General features: G+C 50.1%; 4 protein-coding genes across 4 annotated transcripts; 3 read left to right on the top strand and 1 right to left on the bottom strand.

Annotated features, from left to right (window-relative positions):
• Positions 1-3,188: 3,188 nt before the first annotated feature.
• On the top strand, positions 3,189-6,067 carry ASPBRDRAFT_132697 (STE11 family mitogen-activated protein kinase kinase kinase; the record flags this gene model as incomplete). The annotated part of the gene is made up of 4 exons (XM_067618467.1): positions 3,189-3,370; positions 3,431-3,504; positions 3,567-3,718; positions 3,773-6,067. 4 exons carry the CDS (start codon positions 3,189-3,191, stop codon positions 6,065-6,067), a joined length of 2,703 nt encoding a protein of 900 aa, XP_067475941.1.
• Positions 6,068-6,573: 506 nt separating this feature from the next.
• Positions 6,574-8,245, bottom strand: ASPBRDRAFT_209907 (mitochondrial 54S ribosomal protein uL5m). Its single transcript, XM_067621881.1, has 3 exons — positions 7,944-8,245; positions 7,157-7,849; positions 6,574-7,036 (listed from the first exon to the last, which is right to left on the bottom strand). The coding sequence occupies exons 1-3, from the start codon at positions 8,189-8,191 to the stop codon at positions 6,913-6,915; spliced, it is 1,065 nt and encodes a 354-aa protein (XP_067475940.1). The 5' UTR covers positions 8,192-8,245; the 3' UTR covers positions 6,574-6,912.
• Positions 8,246-8,424: 179 nt separating this feature from the next.
• On the top strand, positions 8,425-11,574 carry ASPBRDRAFT_77733 (ubiquitin C-terminal hydrolase family protein). Its single transcript, XM_067629379.1, has 5 exons — positions 8,425-8,941; positions 9,018-9,107; positions 9,157-9,531; positions 9,592-10,213; positions 10,265-11,574. The coding sequence occupies exons 1-5, from the start codon at positions 8,885-8,887 to the stop codon at positions 11,410-11,412; spliced, it is 2,292 nt and encodes a 763-aa protein (XP_067475939.1). The 5' UTR covers positions 8,425-8,884; the 3' UTR covers positions 11,413-11,574.
• Positions 11,575-11,845: 271 nt separating this feature from the next.
• On the top strand, positions 11,846-15,082 carry ASPBRDRAFT_209905 (vacuolar protein sorting protein DigA). Its single transcript, XM_067621880.1, has 3 exons — positions 11,846-12,160; positions 12,225-14,820; positions 14,880-15,082. Exons 1-3 carry the CDS (start codon positions 11,944-11,946, stop codon positions 14,962-14,964), a joined length of 2,898 nt encoding a protein of 965 aa, XP_067475938.1. The 5' UTR covers positions 11,846-11,943; the 3' UTR covers positions 14,965-15,082.
• The last annotated feature ends 4,636 nt before the right edge of the window (positions 15,083-19,718 follow it).

Genomic DNA, 19,718 nt, shown 5'->3' with positions numbered 1-19,718 from the left:
TCTACGCAGGAGTCCTGCATCCTTTGGACGAAAGTTGACTCCGCCATCCCCACCGGTGCGGAGATGTTTACTTTTGGGCGTCGATATCACGAACATCTCCTCACAAAGGCCCGCATTTCCATGGGGAGTCAGTTGGGGTTACAACAGCACCCTGAATTAAATATCAGGGAGGGAGTTAATGTAGTCGTACCCGAATTGAATGTGTCAACATTAGTTAAAGTAATTCTTTCTACGGAGTACTACTACAATCATGTGGCGGTAGTACTAGCACTCGCTCCTCGGAGATATATATCATGTACAACATCATGTCCAGCTTGAACTCAATTAAACTGACCGTCTGCAGTCACGGTGCTTATCTTTCCTCATCCCACAACGTTATCCCAGCTGCCATATGCTCCCCCCACTTCCTCTCTTCTGCATAGTACCTCGGTCAAGGACCAAATCAATGACATCGGTTGCATAGTACTAGTACTACCGAAGGGGGAGGTAGACATGCGGTATTAGGCAATATTAATACGCTTCAGTATTTCCTTAGCCAGGGGGGTTTTAAGGGGCAGAGTATTTTCTTCGCCTGGCAACCATAAATGTCCCAAAGCCAATGTTTCAGCTTAAGCAGACGCCAGAGCATACCGGGTGACTCGCCTTTCCCTTATGCTAACTAATTCTACTAATAGTAGTATCTACTTCAGGTGAAGCTGTGCCTGATCGCCCAGGTATCTACTCGGTAGTAAACCGAACCGAGCCCCAAAGCCCATTTGGTACCATTCTTCTCTCCTAGCCCCTTGAGCTATTCTTAACTCATCGCATCTGTCGACCGCTATCCGATTGTTGATAGAGCGGAGCGGTCCTGAGTCGCAGCAGCCGAAATTGGAAATGGCCGGATGGTTCAGATGCTGGACCGTCCGACCCCACCGAACTCTCAGTTCTTGGTACCGAAACGGGGCCACGATCTATCTACATCGATTTACATAGCTTTCTGCATGGAATAAAAAGCTCAGGGCTATAGATGGAGCATGCTAGGCTGCTAGCAAGTATAGGGCACACCCTTTAAACGAGCTTGAAAGCTCCCGTCGACTCAAGCTAGACGCGAGTGGAACAAGTCTCTAGACCGATCGGTAATTATCGTAATGGCCATGTAGAAGAAATACTTCCCATAGTATGGTAGTAGGTTGATAGCATATCATGAATAGTACCTTGGATCATGGTCGTATAGGTTTTGGTACCATATCCGTTTTACTGGAACGTCCCTTCGTGAGTTCAATTCCCCTACACATACCACCAGCTTTTGAAGCGCTTGGCCAGTGAGACTCTCCTAGCAGAGATCAGGCTAGCCCGCCAGATTCCAAATTTTTCAGTCAATGCTGAATGGGTCCTTCCTGGGTCTTTGGATCAGGGAGGAATGAATATTCAGGGATAGATGACGCACTCAAAGAGCACGATCCACCTCTGCAGAGAATCAGTCCTATGGGGCTACTACTACTACTACGGAGTACTCTTCACTCAGACGCTTAAGGAGACTTACCATTTCTCGTATTATACCATCATCAGTAAGCAGGCCCGCAGCATTGGTGGTATTCCTGCCACTGTCAGAGACAGATTAGAGTGCAACGCCACTGACTAGTCTAGCCTGTAGAGAGTAAGGTTCAAATGAGAGCTGATTAGAGTTTATGTGGCCTAGACACGGGATACAAGACCGGTGCAATGCAACAGTAAACCGCAGAATATATAACTAGTAACCGAATCTAGTATAAGACGAAAGAAGTTCAGTATTTAGATACGATTTAACCATCTAGATATCTGGTAGTGGTAGTTAACAAGGCGGGTCAGAGACATGGGAAGCCTGACACTAAAGAAGGGCCGGGTGGGAGCCCAATGGAAGGGTAGTTAGTGAACACCAACCAAAACCCGGCAGTTTCTCAACCGATGAACACGAAAGCTGTCTCATTTGATGGACTTCTCCCAACGCGCCCAGCCGTGACTCGATTATCTAGTCCATTCATCCAAGGGGGAAGAGAATAAACAAACCCCCGAACACACTACCGGGACCAGGTTCTTGGGAGGAACCAAGCATCTCCCAGGCACAAACCATGGAACATGCCCACCAGGACGGCTCAACCGCCTAAGAATAGCAGAAAGAATGGGGGGAGATTATAACCTCTGGAGTCTGGACGGGAAGGGATAGTCGGAGGGGCCTCTTGGGCTCATTGTTTCAGATCGGGCCCCTTGACAAATCAGCCGCCGCGGCGTGTTTGAGAATGAACCCGCGACTCCAAAGGACGCATGCCGGAGGAGCCCATCGTCCCCGACCGATCGGCCTAACAGGCTCCGTCAGATCCAGTTCGGTCTGTAAGCAAAAAGAGGATTCAATCCATTCATTAGCCTCCGGACTGACCGCGCTAGATATCCAGGAGGCTGTCTGGTCCTGTCACTTTGGCTTTCAACTATTCGACCACCACCACCACCACCAACACTGGCTTTTTCTTCTTATCCTCTCTCTGGTTGAACCAGTCCCTCCCCCTCCTTCCCTTTCCCCTCCGGTCGCCCATCTCATCCTCCCCCAGACAGCACACAGCATTTCACACCACCCTCTCCAGCCTCAGCATCAGCCTCAAGCGCCTGTCCCCCTCCGCTGTTGCTCTACCTCCCCCCTCTCCAACCACCCGCTGGGTTGACCTCAATCCAGTGATAACGTCAGATCGACGACTTCACCCCTAGTGCAGCCCAGACCTTGGTCAGAGCGGCACAAAGGAGGATCGGGTCTTTGAAAGCAGCACAGACACCCTACCGCATACCGTCTCCTGTTTCGGGTTGGACACGCCGGTGATATCGATTCAGCCTGAACTGTAAGTCATCATGTTGTCCACCCCTCCCCAGGCGCCCCCACGGAAGCCCCAACCCAGTCTTTGTCTTCAGTTGGACGCCGCATCAGGGACTGACAGTTACGCGACAATTTTAGAGGTGCAGTTCCGGACCATGCATTGAACGTTCCAACACACCTGCCGAGTCCCGCTTCCCCTCCGAGTCGGTGTTTCGAAGACGTCAAGGTCATACACACTAGGTGGCGATAGCCCAGCCTTTACAGTATTTATCCCGGAGTTTGCCGCCAGATTTGCAGGGCTATAGCAGAGGGTATATATACACAAGGGAAAAAAAAAAAACCTCGTTCGCGATCTGGAAATCCTGCAGCCATGCTTGCGAAAGCAACCTACAACCCGTTGGGTGTGTCTGCAACCCAGACCCCTACAACTTCCTACTACACTGGGTCCTCGCAGAAGCCCACCGCGATTGGAGATTCACAGAAGGGGATGATGTTCGCCAGCCCTACCGAGTCAAGCTTTACTGACGCGTATGACGGGCTTGATGCTGTACGGTAAGTCTTGGCCTTTCCTAATTCCGACGACGAAGGTTGCAAAATACTGATCGCTACAAGATCCTGGGATGAGAAGCAGGTTATTGCCTGGCTTCATAGCATAAACTGCGGTCAATACGAGGCATTGTTCAAAGGTACCAACAGGCAGCCGTTATCCAGTTCAAACTACTCGGGCAACAATGCTGACGGGCTCCAGCGAACAACTTTAATGGCAATAATCTCATCGAATGTGATCAGAAAATCCTGCAGGAGATGGGAATCAAGAAAATTGGCGATCGTGTACGGATCTTTGTTGCCATCAAGCAACTCAGAAACAAGTCAGTCCTCAACGGCAAGTCGAGGAATCTGGTAAGTTGGACACGACAATAATTCAATAACCCCTCAAAACTCACCATGAGGCAGAATCAACTGGCTACGCTGGAAGCCGTGTCGTACACGAATACTTCATCGGAGCCATCGCGTCCCTCCAATCTTCGGCAGACTTCTACGACTCGCCGCTCGTCTCGAGCAGCCGAGACTAATGCGCTCAACTATTCTGCCAATAGGCCATCATCACGGCCCGAATCGCCCCTGCGTCCTCAGCAGTATGTCGCTAATAGCCCGATGGAAATGGGTCGTATGGAACAGGGGCAAAGCTACTTCAGCCACCCGTCCTCTAGTGGCTCGATGACCAGCCGAAAGCCGGGAACGCCCAGCGAACGAACTGGGTCGCATCTAAGGCAAAACCCTAGTCTGGATGGCTTGACTATGGGACAATTACCGATGAACTCGCCCGTCATCAGAGTAATCTATACAGGAGGACAAACCAAGATGCTGGACATCAAACATTGCAAGGATGCCGATGACATCGTCCTCTGCGTGCTGAAGAAACTACAGCTTCCGGAACATCAATACCGCAATTACTGCTTCTACGTTATGGACGGCCTGGAGCCAAATGTTGCCAACTGTAGAAGACTGACAGACCAGGAGCTCATGGAGGTGTGTGAAAGTACTCACAGGTCCGAACGGGGTCGTCTTATCCTTCGCAAAATTCATGCCGGGGAACCCGATCCCGATGAGCTTCGTCGTGCTTCTCAACTGGCGGTAGATGAAAGCCAGTTAGCGCATATGAATGCCCTGAGCAGTTCAAATGTGCGCAACCAGCTAAAGATTCAACAGCTGACCGGGGAACCCTGGCATAATATCAGACAGCCCATGTCACCCGTCTCTTCCAGACACAACCAGACACCTAGCGAACACGATATACGACCGCCCATGAATGTGGAGCGTCAGGTGGGCAAATTGCGGTCCTTCTTCGGTGCCCGTCCTCCGAGCGAAATGATTATCCACGAAATCACATCTTACTTCCCTAGTCACCAGCGGGAGGAAATCGAGAAGACCATGCGCATGTCCGTTCGCAGATCTCAGCGCCTGAGCCGGGCTGCAAGCCGCTTGAGTGTCGTCAGTAATACAAGCTATGCATCCAGCTTGAGAGACGCGCCCCCGATTCCCAGCATTGCAGATACCTGGCTCAATGCCGGGGCACCACCTTCTCGCGGCTCACGACCACTCTCGGTTTCCAAGTTCAACCTCCCTTCCGCTACGTACCGAGATTCAATCGCTTCCAGCTCCCTTCAGCCTCTCCAAGAAGAGTCACCCATCGAGCCCAATCGCAAATCATATGTTTCCTTTGATAGTGGCTCGGATGATCCCACCACGTCACGCCAGAGTCTTGTGGATGAGAACGCAAGTGTTGCTGCAACCGACGGGGGCTCGCTCAATGAACGCTTGAGCATCCTCGTAGCAGAGGACGGGGAAGAGGAAGATGATGGTCTCAACGACTTCTTGGCTGGAAACAATTTTGCTCCCAAAAACTGGATGAAGGGATCCCTAATTGGCGAGGGTTCCTTCGGAAGTGTCTTCCTTGCTCTTCACGCCATCACTGGAGAGCTCATGGCTGTGAAACAAGTCGAGATTCCATCAGCAACCAAGGGCACCGAATTTGACAAGCGGAAGAATAGCATGGTGACCGCTCTCAAGCATGAGATTGAGCTTTTGCAAGGCTTCCATCATCCGAACATTGTCCAGTACTTGGGCACTGCTGCTGACGATCAATACTTGAACATTTTCCTGGAGTACGTGCCAGGAGGGTCCATTGCTACCATGCTCAAGCAGTATAACACGTTCCAAGAGCCTCTGATCAAGAACTTCGTGAGGCAAATTCTTGCCGGTCTCTCTTATCTCCACAGCCGTGATATTATCCACCGTGATATCAAGGGTGCCAACATCCTTGTTGACAATAAGGGTGGTATTAAGATCTCCGATTTCGGTATCTCCAAACGAGTAGAGGCCTCTACTCTTCTTGGTGCCCGAGCAAGCGGCGGAGGTGGCCACGCACACCGTGTCTCCATGCAAGGTAGTGTTTATTGGATGGCACCTGAAGTGGTTCAACAGACAATCCACACCAAGAAGGCTGATATCTGGAGTTTGGGCTGTCTGGTTGTCGAGATGTTCACCGGCGCGCATCCCTTCCCCTCCTGCAGTCAACTACAGGCCATCTACGCCATCGGCAAAGAGAAAGCCAGACCTCCCGCTCCCGAGCACGCAAGCGACGAAGCGGTGGGATTCTTGGACATGACCTTCCAAGTTGATTACGAAAAGAGACCGAGCGCCGACGAACTTCTCAAGTGCAAGTTCCTAGCCAGTCCTCTTGCATGAAAATCGCATCCAAAAACCGGACCTTCCCATCCGGACAATACCTAATACATTGACGACGAATTACTTCCCGAATGCTTAATCAATTGATTTGTGTGGAGAGCTGAATACCCCCTGGATTCGCGTGCATTACTGTCATTTCCATGTTTTCTGCATCACTCATACCACATATATTGCCTTTGATCTGCCTTGTTTCTACTTCCAAAAAGCACAATCTTATAACGGCTAGCCTCTCCTCCCCCACATCTCCCTGCTGATCTTCTACCTTTGGTTTGTTGACAAGCCACGATGAGACTCAATTCAATTCTTGTACAGAGCTGCAGCGTGCCGTGATATCTTTACATATAATAAGCTTCCGTTGAAAGCTGCGATTGTGCGCAATGCTGAATATGTCATGCATTACTACCCTGGGGGAGAAAGGAGGCAAAAATCATCTCTGTAGTATTTATACTCATAGAATAACTAATTTGACGCATTATCCACGTCCACAAAATGCCCCATGAGAGATTCTTCACCGCATACTGAAATTGTCTAACTACAAATTTTACCATGTTACAAACCGAGCTGGGATCAGAAATGTGCATTTGAAGGTTGAATACCAAAACAGGAGAGCGTAATTTACATAGATAATTCTAACAACAACAATAGCAATAGTAATACTAATAACACCCACAGATATAGGTACTATCCTTTCATGTTACATATTCAAGGGGAAGATTGAAGTTTGCTCAGATCAACAAAGATGCGAGGTGATGGTGCGGGGGAAAGGGGGAAGAAAGATAAGCGAAATATACCGTCTATATTGCCAAATGACAATTCCTAACGCATGATAGGCTTATGTTCTTTCTTCAGTTGACAAGCTTGCCGTAGAAGGGAACACCCATGGCGCTGAGCAGAAGACGGGCGTCCTTGTCGGTGTTGGCGCTGGTGTGGATGGTGATGTGGCAACCGGGGATCATCTTGGGAGGGTACCTGTTTGATTTCGATTTCGGTTAGATCGGATTATACTTGACACTGGGTATGTGTGTGTGTGTGTGTGTGTGTGTGTGTCTGCACGTAAAGTGTTGTACAATCGGCAATAGGGCAACTTACATATCGTAGTTCACCTCAATCTCCGGGAACAGAGCCATCTCCTCGGGTTCAAGACCAAAAGTGATGTTTCCACTGCTATCACCACTGCTACCCTTCACACCCTGCCAATCCTTGAGTCTAGGCATGACAACATCGACCAGCTTTCCGAAGAAATGCAGCATGTTCTCTCCGCGAAGCTCGGCCTTGGCGGCAACGGTATCACGACCGGGGGCGATGTGCCACTGGGCAACGCTAGTCTTGGACTTGAATGTCTCTACCTTTACGTTCGACACGGCTTGCAGGGCCATACCGGCTACGTGCAGCCATGACGAGTCGTTTGTGGCAGCTTGCTTGACGTAACTGTGGAGAGTGATGCGCTCGATCTTGGGGATGTTATTGAAGGTGATCGGTTTGCGGAGGAGGCGGAGAACGTCACCGCCACGAGGGCCACGGAGAGATCGGTTCTTGTGGTATGGGGAGCTGTCGTCCCATGAACGGAGACGGGGAGCCTTCGGCGGAGGCTTGAATCCCGGGGGGTTGTGGACGTAGAGGAGGGTGAGGAGGTCCGGTGCGACGGTTGATTGCCAGGTCTGTGCGACACGGGGAAGAGAGAAGGGGCCGGGGACGAAGACTCGAGAGGAGGGATCAGAGGGCGGGGGAGGCCGGTGAGGGTGAAGAGGACCACGGTCGTATTTGGGGGAGCGGAATTGATAACTTGGTGGTTCGTGTTAGTGGTGAAAGCGGATGATTGTTGGAGGTGAGGATGCTGGAAGTGAAGCCTAGGGTTTGACTTCAGGGAGAAACGTACCGACTCCGAGGTAGTTGCGTCTTGCGTGCTCTGGCTCTTTCAAGAGGACTGAAGGACTTCACGGTGTCCTCCGACAGAGGTGTGGATAGAGTGGTCGACTCCAGCTCGTTCAAGTCGGCGGACGGAGATCTCGTCGACGCTTGATCGGAGGCATTGCGACGCCAGCAGAAGGCCGGAGCCCGCGAAGAGGGCACCAAGGCCCGTGGCAATGACCTTGCCAGGTATCTGGAGGTTTCACTGGCAGCCATTGAGGTCCACAGGAGATGGGGTTTACTGTAGACTGGTCGAGACTGGAATCCCAAAAATTGTTTCGCGGAGCGGCGAGCATCGACTCTTTCGGGACAGCATCACGTGGTGTCCGGGACCTGGCCTTGCTGGGTGCCTGGGGGATCTGGCAGGGAAGAAATCAGGCAGCCAAAGGGGGCCCTCCACAGGCGGGGATCCACATGTGATCAACTTCGTCATCCCCGCCACCAACAAGCTTATCGTCAATGCGCTGAGATCGGCTGCGAAGGTCTTCTGATGGGCGGCTCTTTCATCCACATCAGCTATATTCTGGTTGCCTCGAGCAGACTCTCTTCTTTGCCTTTCTATCCATTGTTTTACAGTTAAGATCTTGTGCCGTTACATGTGATGTCACTGATCGCATCTGGTGCCTAGTGCCTAGTATACGTCGGGCTTCGCTAATTGGACGTCATCGTCGCGACAAAAAGTCAGAAGAGAGGAATCAGATTAGAACGGGAAATTTTTATCCTGAGTGATATTGCCGTCTGATATGTGCTGTGACTACACCAGAGATCTCTTCGCGTGCTCCATCGGAATTCTGGAGCCTGAGCAAGGATTTATATAGATCCCCCACTCATCGATGCATCTCGCACTTTCCACTTCGCACACTCGTCTGTTACTCCCGTCGTCTGGCTAGGACACAGGCGCTGTTGAGGATGAGTGGTATCCATAGGTTTCTCACCAGACGTGAGAAGAAAAATGCCAAAGAAGAGGTACGTCTGATGGGATTTCGCCGGGTGGACCTCGCTGGGTGACTGTCTGGTCATGCTAATGCGCCTCCTCGTCTAGACATCAAACCTCCTTTCGCGTCCCCATTTTCGTGGGTTTTTCTCATCCGATAAATTACCTGCCGGGGATACTAGTGAAGAACAAAAGAAGGTGAATACCATTTGGACGCGCATTGTTCGTTGGCGCTGACAAGGAGTAGATCAAAATCTTAGAGCAACGTGTCGCACAGCTTGGTATCACTGGCCTACGGACCGAACACATCAGCTATGCCCTGCAGTCGGACCATGCCAAGGGGGATGTTGACAAGGCATTTGAGATGCTCATGATCCTTGAGGATGCGATCGAGGGGATTATAAGAGGATACACACCAACTACGAAGCTTCTTGGGGCGGTTAACCGTGAAGGCGTCACTTGCTACCTAGATGCGCTACTCTTTGCCATGTTCGCCCGATTGGATTGCTTCGAGGCAATTCTCTACAAGTCTTTCAATGATGAGCCTCGCCGGAAATTGTCGATACTGTTGCGACTCTGGGTGAATATGCTGCGGTCGGGGAGGCTTATTACAACGGATCTTGTGCGTATCCTCCGGGACTTGCTTTTACTATTTTCAAGCTAACTGTCCACTCGGTTAAAGACCAAGCATTTACAGGACGCCCTTGCTGAATGCGGCTGGGAAGATGCGGCCAAGCTTCGCCAACAGGACACGTCCGAAGCATTTACATTCATTACGGAAAAGCTGGAATTGCCGCTTCTCACGCTCAAGATGGACATCTACCATACCGGAAAAGAGGACGTAACGGGCGATCATAAGTTTGTCAACGAGAGGCTGCTAGAAGTTGCAATACCTGAGCCAGCTGATGGTGAGACCGTTACTTTAGAAGACTGCTTGGAGTCATACTTCAATAATAGAATTGAGGTCAAGCGGCATCTGGAGCGGCGCCACACCGTGGGCTCAACCAAATCAATGGATTCAATAGCCAAAGGCTGTACGACACATGTCGAGACCATTGAGGTTGGCTCACCCTTATCGCCGTCTTCAAGCCAGTCACATTCTCCGCTAGACGATGTCACACCAGTGGCGTCGCTGACGGAAGTGGTCGAATCGGATCCTCCTCCATACCGAAGGAGCAGCATCGTTCAAGAACGGTTCATTCCTGGCGATGAAAAAGCCCAGGACGGTACGATTACCTCTCAAAGGAGAGGCTCGTATAGGAAGGAGGTCATGATGCCCGCGTGGCAGTTCTTCAGTCTCATACGTGAGGTCTACTATCTGATATGTGGGTTTACAAGTGCTGACATGAGTTTAGCATGGTATACGGACAACACCCCGACAAATGACGCCCAGGTCGCCGCGCACTTTTCTTCGAAGCGACCAATCCTTGGCATGTGTCTCAAGCGCTATTCCATGACACCCACTGGAAAAGCAATCCGTCTCAACACATACATAGACATTCCGACCGAGATAGGATTGCCCCATTTTATTCAGGATGACAGTATGGAAGAAGAAGGCCCCATCTATGGGAATTTCAAGCTGTCCTTGCAGGCAATGGTCTGCCATCGAGGCACCTCAGTCGATTCCGGACACTATATATCAATTGTCAGGGGCACCAGTGCTGGCGCGCCTCCGGCCAGTTCTCATGGCCCAGACCAGGAGGCCCCTCCTGATGCCTCCAGATATTGGATGCGGTTTGATGACCTGGCAAAAGAACGAGTAACGCTAGTCGACATAGAGCAGGCCTTGAAACACGAGTCGCCGTACCTCTTGTTTTACCAGATCTTACCCATCAATGAGGATGCTGCGGCAGCCAATCTGTTCGATAAACCGCCTTCTTCTGAGCTATCAACCGATTCTCGAGATATAGAGAATGCTTTCATGGCACAGAAGCCACAAAACCTATCTGTGGACGATATCGTTGGTGCTCGCGCGGAGGGATGCGCTTCAGGTCGGCCTAGTTTTGAAATCACCGGCCCCGACGGTGCAGAACCTGCCCCTATGGATCACAACAGCAGAAAGCAGAGCGTGGCATTCTCGGAAGTTTTCGATCCGACCTCGATGCAGTCATATGCGCCGACTTCGCCGAGACTGACCCCAAGAGATGATGACGGCAAGGCCTCGTTCTCTTTTTCTCGACGCAGTTCGCGGCATACAAGGAGCAATCCAGGCAGCCGTGCAGGGAGCCAGGCCAGCGAGAGCAGAATCGGCACGACTTTCTCACGGTTCACAGGGCGACTCAGTCGAGAGAAGTTCACCAACGATGGAGTCTCTGAAGGCGATGTGGATGAGTTGACGGAGAATGAACTGGGACCGACGGAGAAATTCAGTTCACCAAGCTATGAGCGCAAGGACAGAAGCCCCCGACGGACCAGAGACTCCGAGCGAGTTCGAGACAAGCTGAAGGACAAATCTCGGGAGAAGATTGGACGGAAGCTCGACCGGGAGTGTGTCGTGATGTGATGATGTTGATGGTAATGACGGTCCAGACCTTTACGTTTCGCATGGGGGTTCGCTTACCTTGTATTGATTTGCCATAGGCCCAGGCTGCATATTCTGAAGGACAAGGAGGATTGATACCCGGGCATGTTGCATGATTTGTGCTTTCAACTCCGTCTTTCTTCGGTTGAGGGTTTGCATTGGCGTTCAGTAGACTGCATAGCGGGCTAATAGAGTAGTGATAATTTGCAAGCATGCTTATGACCACCATCCGAACTAATATGAAGATTTGAGAGTTGCAATTCGTCTCATTTTGATAAAGACGTAGATAATAGAATGCATCAATTCTAGGCAACGGCATCTTGTATAGAACTTGTCTGCCTCAGGCATACGTGCCAAGGCAGCAGTAGCTCCGCTTCGGGCGAGCTCCCCCCCATCTTCATCATCGCCCATCTCCAGCTCGCCTGGCTGTTATACCTCGTCCGGGCAGCTCCACTCAGGCCTCATTTTGCGGTCGAGCAATGAAATAGATCCATTATTCACAATTGGCGCATCATGGCGCTGGAGACGTCCAGCGGTTATGTTGCTCCCAGCAACCTCACCGAGCCTCCGGACGCCGCGCTGTCCATGTTCGATGTCCGACGTGTGCAGTTGCAGTTCCCACTGGCTGCGGACTTTGTCGCAGCGCAGGTCGCTAATAATGTTCTGATTCTGGCTTTGTCGACTGGACGCATTCTCCGAATAGATCTAGATACCCCTGAGGACATCGATGGTTCGTGGACTTGTGACGGAATGAAATCCGAGGGTTAAATGCCATGCTGACTTGCATTTCTTAGATATCGATCTCCCCAAAAAGTCATCGGAGATAGGTGTTATACGTCGCATGTTCCTGGACCCTTCCGCGTCCCATCTGATCATCACCACTACCCTGGGCGAGAACTACTACCTCCATACCCAATCCCGGCAACCTAAGCCACTGTCGCGACTGAAAGGTGTTCCGATAGAAAGTGTCGCGTGGAACCCTTCTTTACCTACGGCTTCAACAAGAGAGATACTGTTAGGCACGACAGATGGCCAGATCTGGGAGGCCTACATTGAACCGTCTACCGAATTCTACCGCCGTGAGGAGAGATATGCGCATGCCATCTACAAGACACCGGAAGGATCGCCTGTCACAGGGATCTGGGCAGAGATAATACCTACGAAACCCGAATTCAGGCGAGTGCTTATAGCGACCCATGCCAAGCTGCTGTGTTTTTCGGGACGTACTGGGAGGTACGGGAGGGAAGGAGGAAGTCCCGTCTACGCTGATCTATTCCAACGCGAGGCGCCTGTAACGCATGAGATTCAGAATCCTTCTAGCGCCGCACCGTCATCACTGGCTATCTCGCCTATTGTCCCAGAAGGCCAGAGTGCGACTGGCCAGCCGGAGAATGAGTTCGCATGGCTCAGTTCGCAAGGTATCTACCATGGCCAACTTCCGTATGCGCCGCAGAAACTCAGTCAGCCATTCGAAAGCTCGATCATGCTGCCGCGGTCTTTGTTTCCGGCCAGTGAATCTGCGCGCGGCGGCAAGAAGCTTATACAAGATCCAATAACTGCCATGACGTTGTCCCAGTGGCACATCCTAGCCCTTGTCGAAGGCAGAGTTGTTGCTGTGAACCGTATGAATGATGAGATCGTTTATGATGAAGCCGTTCTGGAGCCGGGGCAAAGTGCTTTGGGTCTCTTAACGGATGCGATGCAGCACACTTACTGGCTGTTTACCAGCCAGGAAATCTTCGAAATTGCAGTCGAGGATGAGGATAGAGACGTTTGGAAGGTATTCCTGCAGAAGGAGATGTTTGACGAAGCCCTGCAGTACGCCCGTACTACAGCGCAAAAGGATGCTGTTTCCACCGCCTCAGGAGACTTCCTCGCCAGCAAGGGCCGCTATCTGGAGGCGGCCAAGGTTTGGGGCAAGAGCAGCAAAGGCTTCGAAGAGGTCTGTCTGACTCTGATCAACCGGGGCGAGCATGATGCGCTGCGGAAGTACCTGCTTGGCCAGCTTTCTACGTATAAGAAGTCCTCATCAATGCAACGGATCATGGTTGCCAGCTGGCTTGTCGAGGTATTCATGACAAAGCTGAATTCGCTTGATGACAACATCGCCACCAAAGCAGAATTGGCGGAGGGGACGAGCACGGAAGAAGTCAAGGACGAACTCGGCAGTGTCCGGGCTGAGTTCCAAGAGTTTGTCACCAAACATCGGTCGGACTTGGACAAGAAAACTGCGTATGATCTCATCAGTAGCCATGGGCGAGAGGAGGAATTGCTCTTCTTTGCCACGGCGGTCAATGACCACAACTATGTGCTATCCTACTGGATTCAGCGGGAGAAATGGTCGGAAGCGCTTAATGTCCTGCAACGACAGAGCGAACCCGATGTGTTCTACAAGTATAGTAGCGTTCTCATGACGCATGCTGCTGCCGGACTCGTCGACATCTTGATGCGGCAGACCAATCTTGAGCCGGAGAAACTGATTCCTGCATTGCTGAACTACAACAAAACGGTAAACGTTACCCTGGGGCAGAACCAGGCGGTGCGATACCTGAACTTCATCATTGTCAACCACCCGAAGCCATCCGCGGCGGTACACAACACCCTGATCTCGATCCACGCCTCGAGTCCCTCGTCCTCCGAAGCAGGACTCCTCACCTACCTGCAGTCACAACCGTCATCCCCGCCACCGTACGATGCAGACTTTGCTCTCCGTCTTTGTATCCAACACCAGCGCGTGCAATCGTGCGTCCACATCTACAGCGCCATGGGACAGTATCTCCAGGCGGTGGAGCTGGCTCTGCAGCATGACGATATCGAACTGGCAGCGATTGTGGCGGACCGACCGGAGGGGAACGACAAGCTGCGGAAGAAGCTTTGGCTTCTTGTAGCGGAGAAGAAGATCCGCCAGCCGGGGACGGGCATTAAGGACGCGATCGAGTTCCTTCGCCGATGCGAACTGCTCCGCATCGAGGATCTGATTCCGTTCTTCCCGGACTTTGTTGTCATCGACGACTTTAAGGACGAAATCTGCAGTGCGCTCGAGGATTACTCGCGGCACATCGATGCATTACGACAGGAGATGGATAACTCGGCGCACACAGCACGTCAAATCCGGACGGAGATTGCAGCGCTGGACACGCGATATGCAATTGTCGAACCCGGAGAGAAGTGCTGGCTCTGCTCCTTGCCGGTGCTCAGTCGGCAGTTCTTTGTCTTCCCATGCCAGCATGCCTTCCACAGCGATTGCCTGGGCAAGGAGGTCCTGGACGGCGCCGGTGGAAAGAAAAAATACATCCGCGACCTACAAGCGCAGCTAAACAAGGGAACATTGGGAGCAGCGCGACGCGAAGAGATTGTGCGGGAACTGGACGGGCTAATTGCAGAGGCCTGGTAAGTTTGCCTTCATTCCGTATACGTTTGTATGTATGCATTTTACTAACGACCACCAGTGTCCTCTGCGGCGATCATGCAATCAAGCAGATCGACAAGCCATTTGTTACGGAATTGAGCGGACCCGATGACTGGGCGTTGTAATCGCATTGAGCTGGAGAGCACGTTCCTCATCATGCATGTCCTTTTTTTTTTCTCTGCTTTTACTTCGGTAGCTGTTCGGCCGTTAGCTACGGACTACTACCTGCTTACTTACCGTCTTGTTCCTGTCGTACGATGGCGCCTTGCATTTTTCAGCGTTCGAACGAATCATACCTCATATCTTTACATCTTTATTTCCCGGTAGTATATATATAAGCTGCTGCAATATCATCACCATGGACATAGCTGGAGAGCCAATAAGCGTAGCAGTAATCCCAACGTACTTGTTGCAGAATCCAAGCCTGGGAAGCAGCTAACCACTAGCAGCAGCAGCAGTAGACAGTAGTAGTCCTCGTGTTCTAGAGCCGAGCCACAGCAGAGCAAAGCAAGAAAACAGCTAACTTGACCCCCCTGTCTCCTGTTTGTCTGTTTGTCTCTGCCTGGTCTCTTCTGCAAAAAGCACCGACAGACCACACAGACACACACCTTGCTGATCCCTATCCAATCTAATCCATTCAGTGTGAGTGAGTGTGGGTGGGTTCTTCGCTCAGCGTATCGCTCTGCCCAGGTGAACAGACTTACTGTAGCTAGCTTGCATCCCGACAGGGCTATGCGGGTGCAGCTTGCAGCTTGCAGCACACACACCTCTTTACCAGTTATCTATCTACCACTCGAGCGCCCCCCCCAAAGTCGAGTTGCATGGTGCTTGCTGCATATAGTTGGTCAGTGTGCTGCTGCTACTCCACTTCTTTTTCCTGCGCCTGCACCTGCAGTGTGGTTTTGTGACGAGTGCTGTGCTGTGCTGTGCTGCTGGTTGTGGAGTGGTGCATGGTGGTGAGTGGTGAGTGGTGAGTGTTGCTGCACCCAAGCGCCGGGGAATGGTTATCCTTGCTAGTAGTTAGTCACTTGCCTACTTAGTTCAAGGGTATAGATATATTATATTGTGTTATGTTATACTAGGGTACATAAGTATATTTATATCGATATTATGATACATAAACAACTAAGAATATAATAGCAAACAAATGACAGTACTGCGTAGTTAGTAGCGAGATGCATAACTACTTCACTATTTATAATCGTACACTGGTAAGTAGGTCAGTAAGTAGCACTACAGCAAGATAATTACTTCATACTACTGACAATGCACCTCCACATACATCTACACATATACACACACATACAGATTCAAGTACTACTAAGTAAGAAGTATCAACGGAGTACTTGCTTACAGTTTCTCCCATGCTGTGTTCCGTGATAGTACATATGATCCATCTGTATGTAGTATGTATGTATGTATGTATGTGAGTTATCGTACATCCTGCATACATACATACATACATACTACACACAGACTATGTCTTGCTCTGTTCATCCTGTCTGGTTCTGATCCGTCTCATGTCTGAGACAAAAAGAAGGGAAGGGATAAGAAGGAGAACGAGTGTGTAGGAGGGGTGTGCAGGAAGTTGGAAGCACCCCATACATGATACTCCATACTCCATACTTCCCCATACATGATGAGTCTAGTGTGTGTGTGTGTGTGTGTGTGTGTGTGTGTGTGTGTGTGTGTGTGCGCGCGGGATTATCTTGCATTTCCTCTTTTTCTTGAATGTGAGTGTTGCGTGATCGTGGAAGTAGGTGCGGATTCTGGGGTAGATACGAAGTGGTTGTTGAGATGGGTGAAACAGAGACAGAGACAGAAACAGAAACAGAGACAGAAACAGAAACAGAGACTGAGACTGAGACTGAGAATTGAGATATTGTCTTCAATACTGTAGTGTAGGATTCATCATGATCCGTATCAAGGTGCCCCAGACATACTCCATAGATAGTGATCTAATAGTTAGTTAGCCTGTGTGTCATTTCTTTCCAGTAAGCAACTAGAAGAAAACATCTTCCCAAAAATGAGTTTCCTTCTCAACGGCGATCACTCCACATCCCCATCTCCATCCCCGTTTTCCATCCCCAGTTCAGATTCCGATTCAGAAGTAAGGAGTTGCTTAAGTTTTCGTCGTTTCCCGAACTTTATCCCGAATCGCAGCAGCAGTAGTCTAGTTTTGAATCTGGGGTAATCCAGTGGTTCTTCCTTTTATCTGTAACTAACCCTTCACTAAATATTTAGCTACTAAGTAGTTAAGAAAATAACTACCAACTAGTTAGCTAATAGTAAATAGACAAAAGTCGTAACCAATCCCATCTCCTCTCTAACCGCGGAACTAACTTAACCACCTTTATATTCCCCATTAGTGGGAATGTAAGTTTCACATTTCTTACTCTTCCTCCCTCTCACAAACTAGAATTGCTTTTTTCCTGTCGGATGGCAACTGCTGGCGATGACAGGAAAGTCAAATTCAGTGGCTGGCCTGGATTAATATTGACTGATAGTCAATCGGGACATGATTTGATTGCGAATTGGACGGGGCCATTTGGTTGATCGTGCGGGGTAGGGTGCCACTAGTTGATATCCAGAGTAGTATGTTTATCTGTCTATTCTGATTCTGGGGAGGTTGGGGATAGTAGGTGGCAACTAATCGAATCACTGCCTGTATGGGGTGATGTTCTTGTGTCGCGTGCTCATGGATTATGGATTATGGATTATGTTGCTGCAGTGGTTGGGGTTGGGGTAGTTGGGGTTTCAATGATGATGATGATGATGATGATGATGGTTTGATTTGATTTGTTCGGATGGGTTATCTGCCGATACTGATAGTGGCACTACTTACGGATTTATGGATATATACTATCATCTGGTAATCTATCTGGTGGAAATGAGATATGTCCGTTCTTTGACTGACTGGTCTCATACTTGGGTTGTTTATGATTGTTTTGTTAGAGAGTGCATCTGTCTGTATACTACTCTGTACTACTGTAGTAATTAACAAACTACGAGCATACTCCGTAGAGAGATAGATACTTGTCCTGCAGAATGATGAGACTATCACCTCCAATGGTGCAACAAACACCATCCTCTCCTCCATCCTCAACTCAAATCCTGGTATCAAGATAACCTTTTCCAACCTTTACTTCTCTCCTTCATTACTGGCTCTCCCTATCCAGGTTCCACCGATACACCGCGCCAGCCCAGAACAACTCACGATAGGGTGTTCCAGCCATCCAGCACCGCCCCGTGTTTCCATTCGGCAGATGATCATCCCGATAAGAGAAGGGCAGTAACCTATCTAAGGTTCAGCACCCGATGGTTCCATGAACCTAGTCATTGTTGAGATTGAAAGAGAAAGGGTTGGCAAGTTCCAGGCAGTCAGGATTATCCATCCACTCATTCAATCCACTGGTCACGCTGTCCCGGTTCCATGGGAGACATGATTGTTAGCGGGAAACCTTGGGAATGGCGTGAGAGAAGGAGAAGTAGAGAGAGCCAGGTGACCTGGGTCACCTGAGAGGCTAAAAGTAAATAACTACTTTGTTCGGTAACTAACTATGGGCTATCTAGGTTGGGATGGAATGGATTTGGTCATTCGGATTCCTGGGGCAGAGATGGAACCAGATGGAATCTCATAGAAGAATTAAACTACGTCTCTCATACGAAGAGTGTGTCAGCCACCATCAGAGATCCAAAGGAACCGAGAAGGATGATGGTTGTTGGATGATGATGAGGTGGTGGTGTGGTGATGGGCTTATCGCGTGATACGTGCCAAAACAGCCACTTGGCAGAATGAAGAGCGGGAAATGGGGGGGAATTTCTTAGTCAGAAGGGGGAAACCCATCCATCCACGTAACTATGCCTGAGGTCTTTTTCGTTGTACACACTCTTCTTCTTTTTGAGAGTGACCACCTCATCGCCCTTGGCTGCCTCCTGCTGCTGCCCATCAGCGTGTCGGAGACAGGCAAGCCTGCATGATCGAGACACGCAACTCTTTGCTAGCTGCAAGGACGAAACCTTCCCGACACTCGCTCGGGAGGCGGTCAGCCTGGCACTAATGCACCTTATCCTTCACCGCCAGCATCGCTTTTGCTCATGCAGCCCCGGAAAGAAACTTGCCAGCCACGGGGCGCTGCCAGTCTGCTTGCCAATGCTTGCCAGTGCTTTTTGTGTTGGCTGTTAGTTTTATGGACTTATTAGAACCATGTTATGTTATTTGTTTTGAACTCTGAATTTATTTACTTTACTTTTTTTCTGCGTTTGTTTACTATCTATTTCATCATTTAGTCTCCGAGCCTGTACCTCCGTATGTATGTATGGAGTAGGAAAAGGGATATAGTTCCATCCATTCACCTCGTTCCAGTTGTACACATCCTTATCTACTGACTTACACAGTAGTTACTAGTTAGATAGTAGTCAAAGTACCATAACGGAGGATAACTACTACTTTTCTTGCCGACAGTACAACCCGAAGCATACTTAGTGAGTTAGTAAGTAGCTCCATACCTCCTGTCATATGTTCATCCATTACTCCATACTTCTAAAGGGAAAAGAAAAAGAAAATAAAAAAAAGCAAGTCTCCACAACGATCGATAGTACGATACGATTGCCAGATTAAAAGTTGGTCCAGGAGTCTTGTCTGTCTGTCCGCTGTCTGAGACGTAATCTCCCTCCTCCTTCCTCCCGTTTAACCCCGCAAATCCTGTTACAGATGATGAAGATGGGCGCAAAGGAAATCCCGCGCGGTAAACAGGATCAACGTGGATCACGCAGGTTTTGTGCAACAACAATGGACGTTGTGTTGATTCACATGGTTTTCCTTGGGTTATCTGGCTGGCCTGGACCGAACCACACACACACACACACACACACACAC

Source organism: Aspergillus brasiliensis (genome assembly GCF_001889945.1).
Source record: "Aspergillus brasiliensis CBS 101740 unplaced genomic scaffold ASPBRscaffold_12, whole genome shotgun sequence".
NCBI classification, from domain to species: Eukaryota; Fungi; Ascomycota; class Eurotiomycetes; order Eurotiales; family Aspergillaceae; genus Aspergillus; species Aspergillus brasiliensis.
Note: the sequence above shows the minus strand (reverse complement) of the source record. Positions and strands in the feature narration are given on the sequence as shown.

Coding starts and splice junctions, on each gene's coding strand:
- ASPBRDRAFT_209907 (XM_067621881.1), bottom strand. CDS start 8,191: ATGGCTGCCAGTGAAACCTCCAGATACCTGGCAAGGTCATTGCCACGG. Junction 7,850..7,943: donor ACGCAACTACCTCGGAGTCG/GTACGTTTCTCC, acceptor CGAACCACCAAG/TTATCAATTCCGCTCCCCCA. Junction 7,037..7,156: donor ATTGAGGTGAACTACGATAT/GTAAGTTGCCCT, acceptor GAAATCAAACAG/GTACCCTCCCAAGATGATCC.
- ASPBRDRAFT_77733 (XM_067629379.1), top strand. CDS start 8,885: ATGAGTGGTATCCATAGGTTTCTCACCAGACGTGAGAAGAAAAATGCC. Junction 8,942..9,017: donor AGAAAAATGCCAAAGAAGAG/GTACGTCTGATG, acceptor CTCCTCGTCTAG/ACATCAAACCTCCTTTCGCG. Junction 9,532..9,591: donor GGCTTATTACAACGGATCTT/GTGCGTATCCTC, acceptor ACTCGGTTAAAG/ACCAAGCATTTACAGGACGC.
- ASPBRDRAFT_209905 (XM_067621880.1), top strand. CDS start 11,944: ATGGCGCTGGAGACGTCCAGCGGTTATGTTGCTCCCAGCAACCTCACC. Junction 12,161..12,224: donor TACCCCTGAGGACATCGATG/GTTCGTGGACTT, acceptor TGCATTTCTTAG/ATATCGATCTCCCCAAAAAG. Junction 14,821..14,879: donor GGGCTAATTGCAGAGGCCTG/GTAAGTTTGCCT, acceptor AACGACCACCAG/TGTCCTCTGCGGCGATCATG.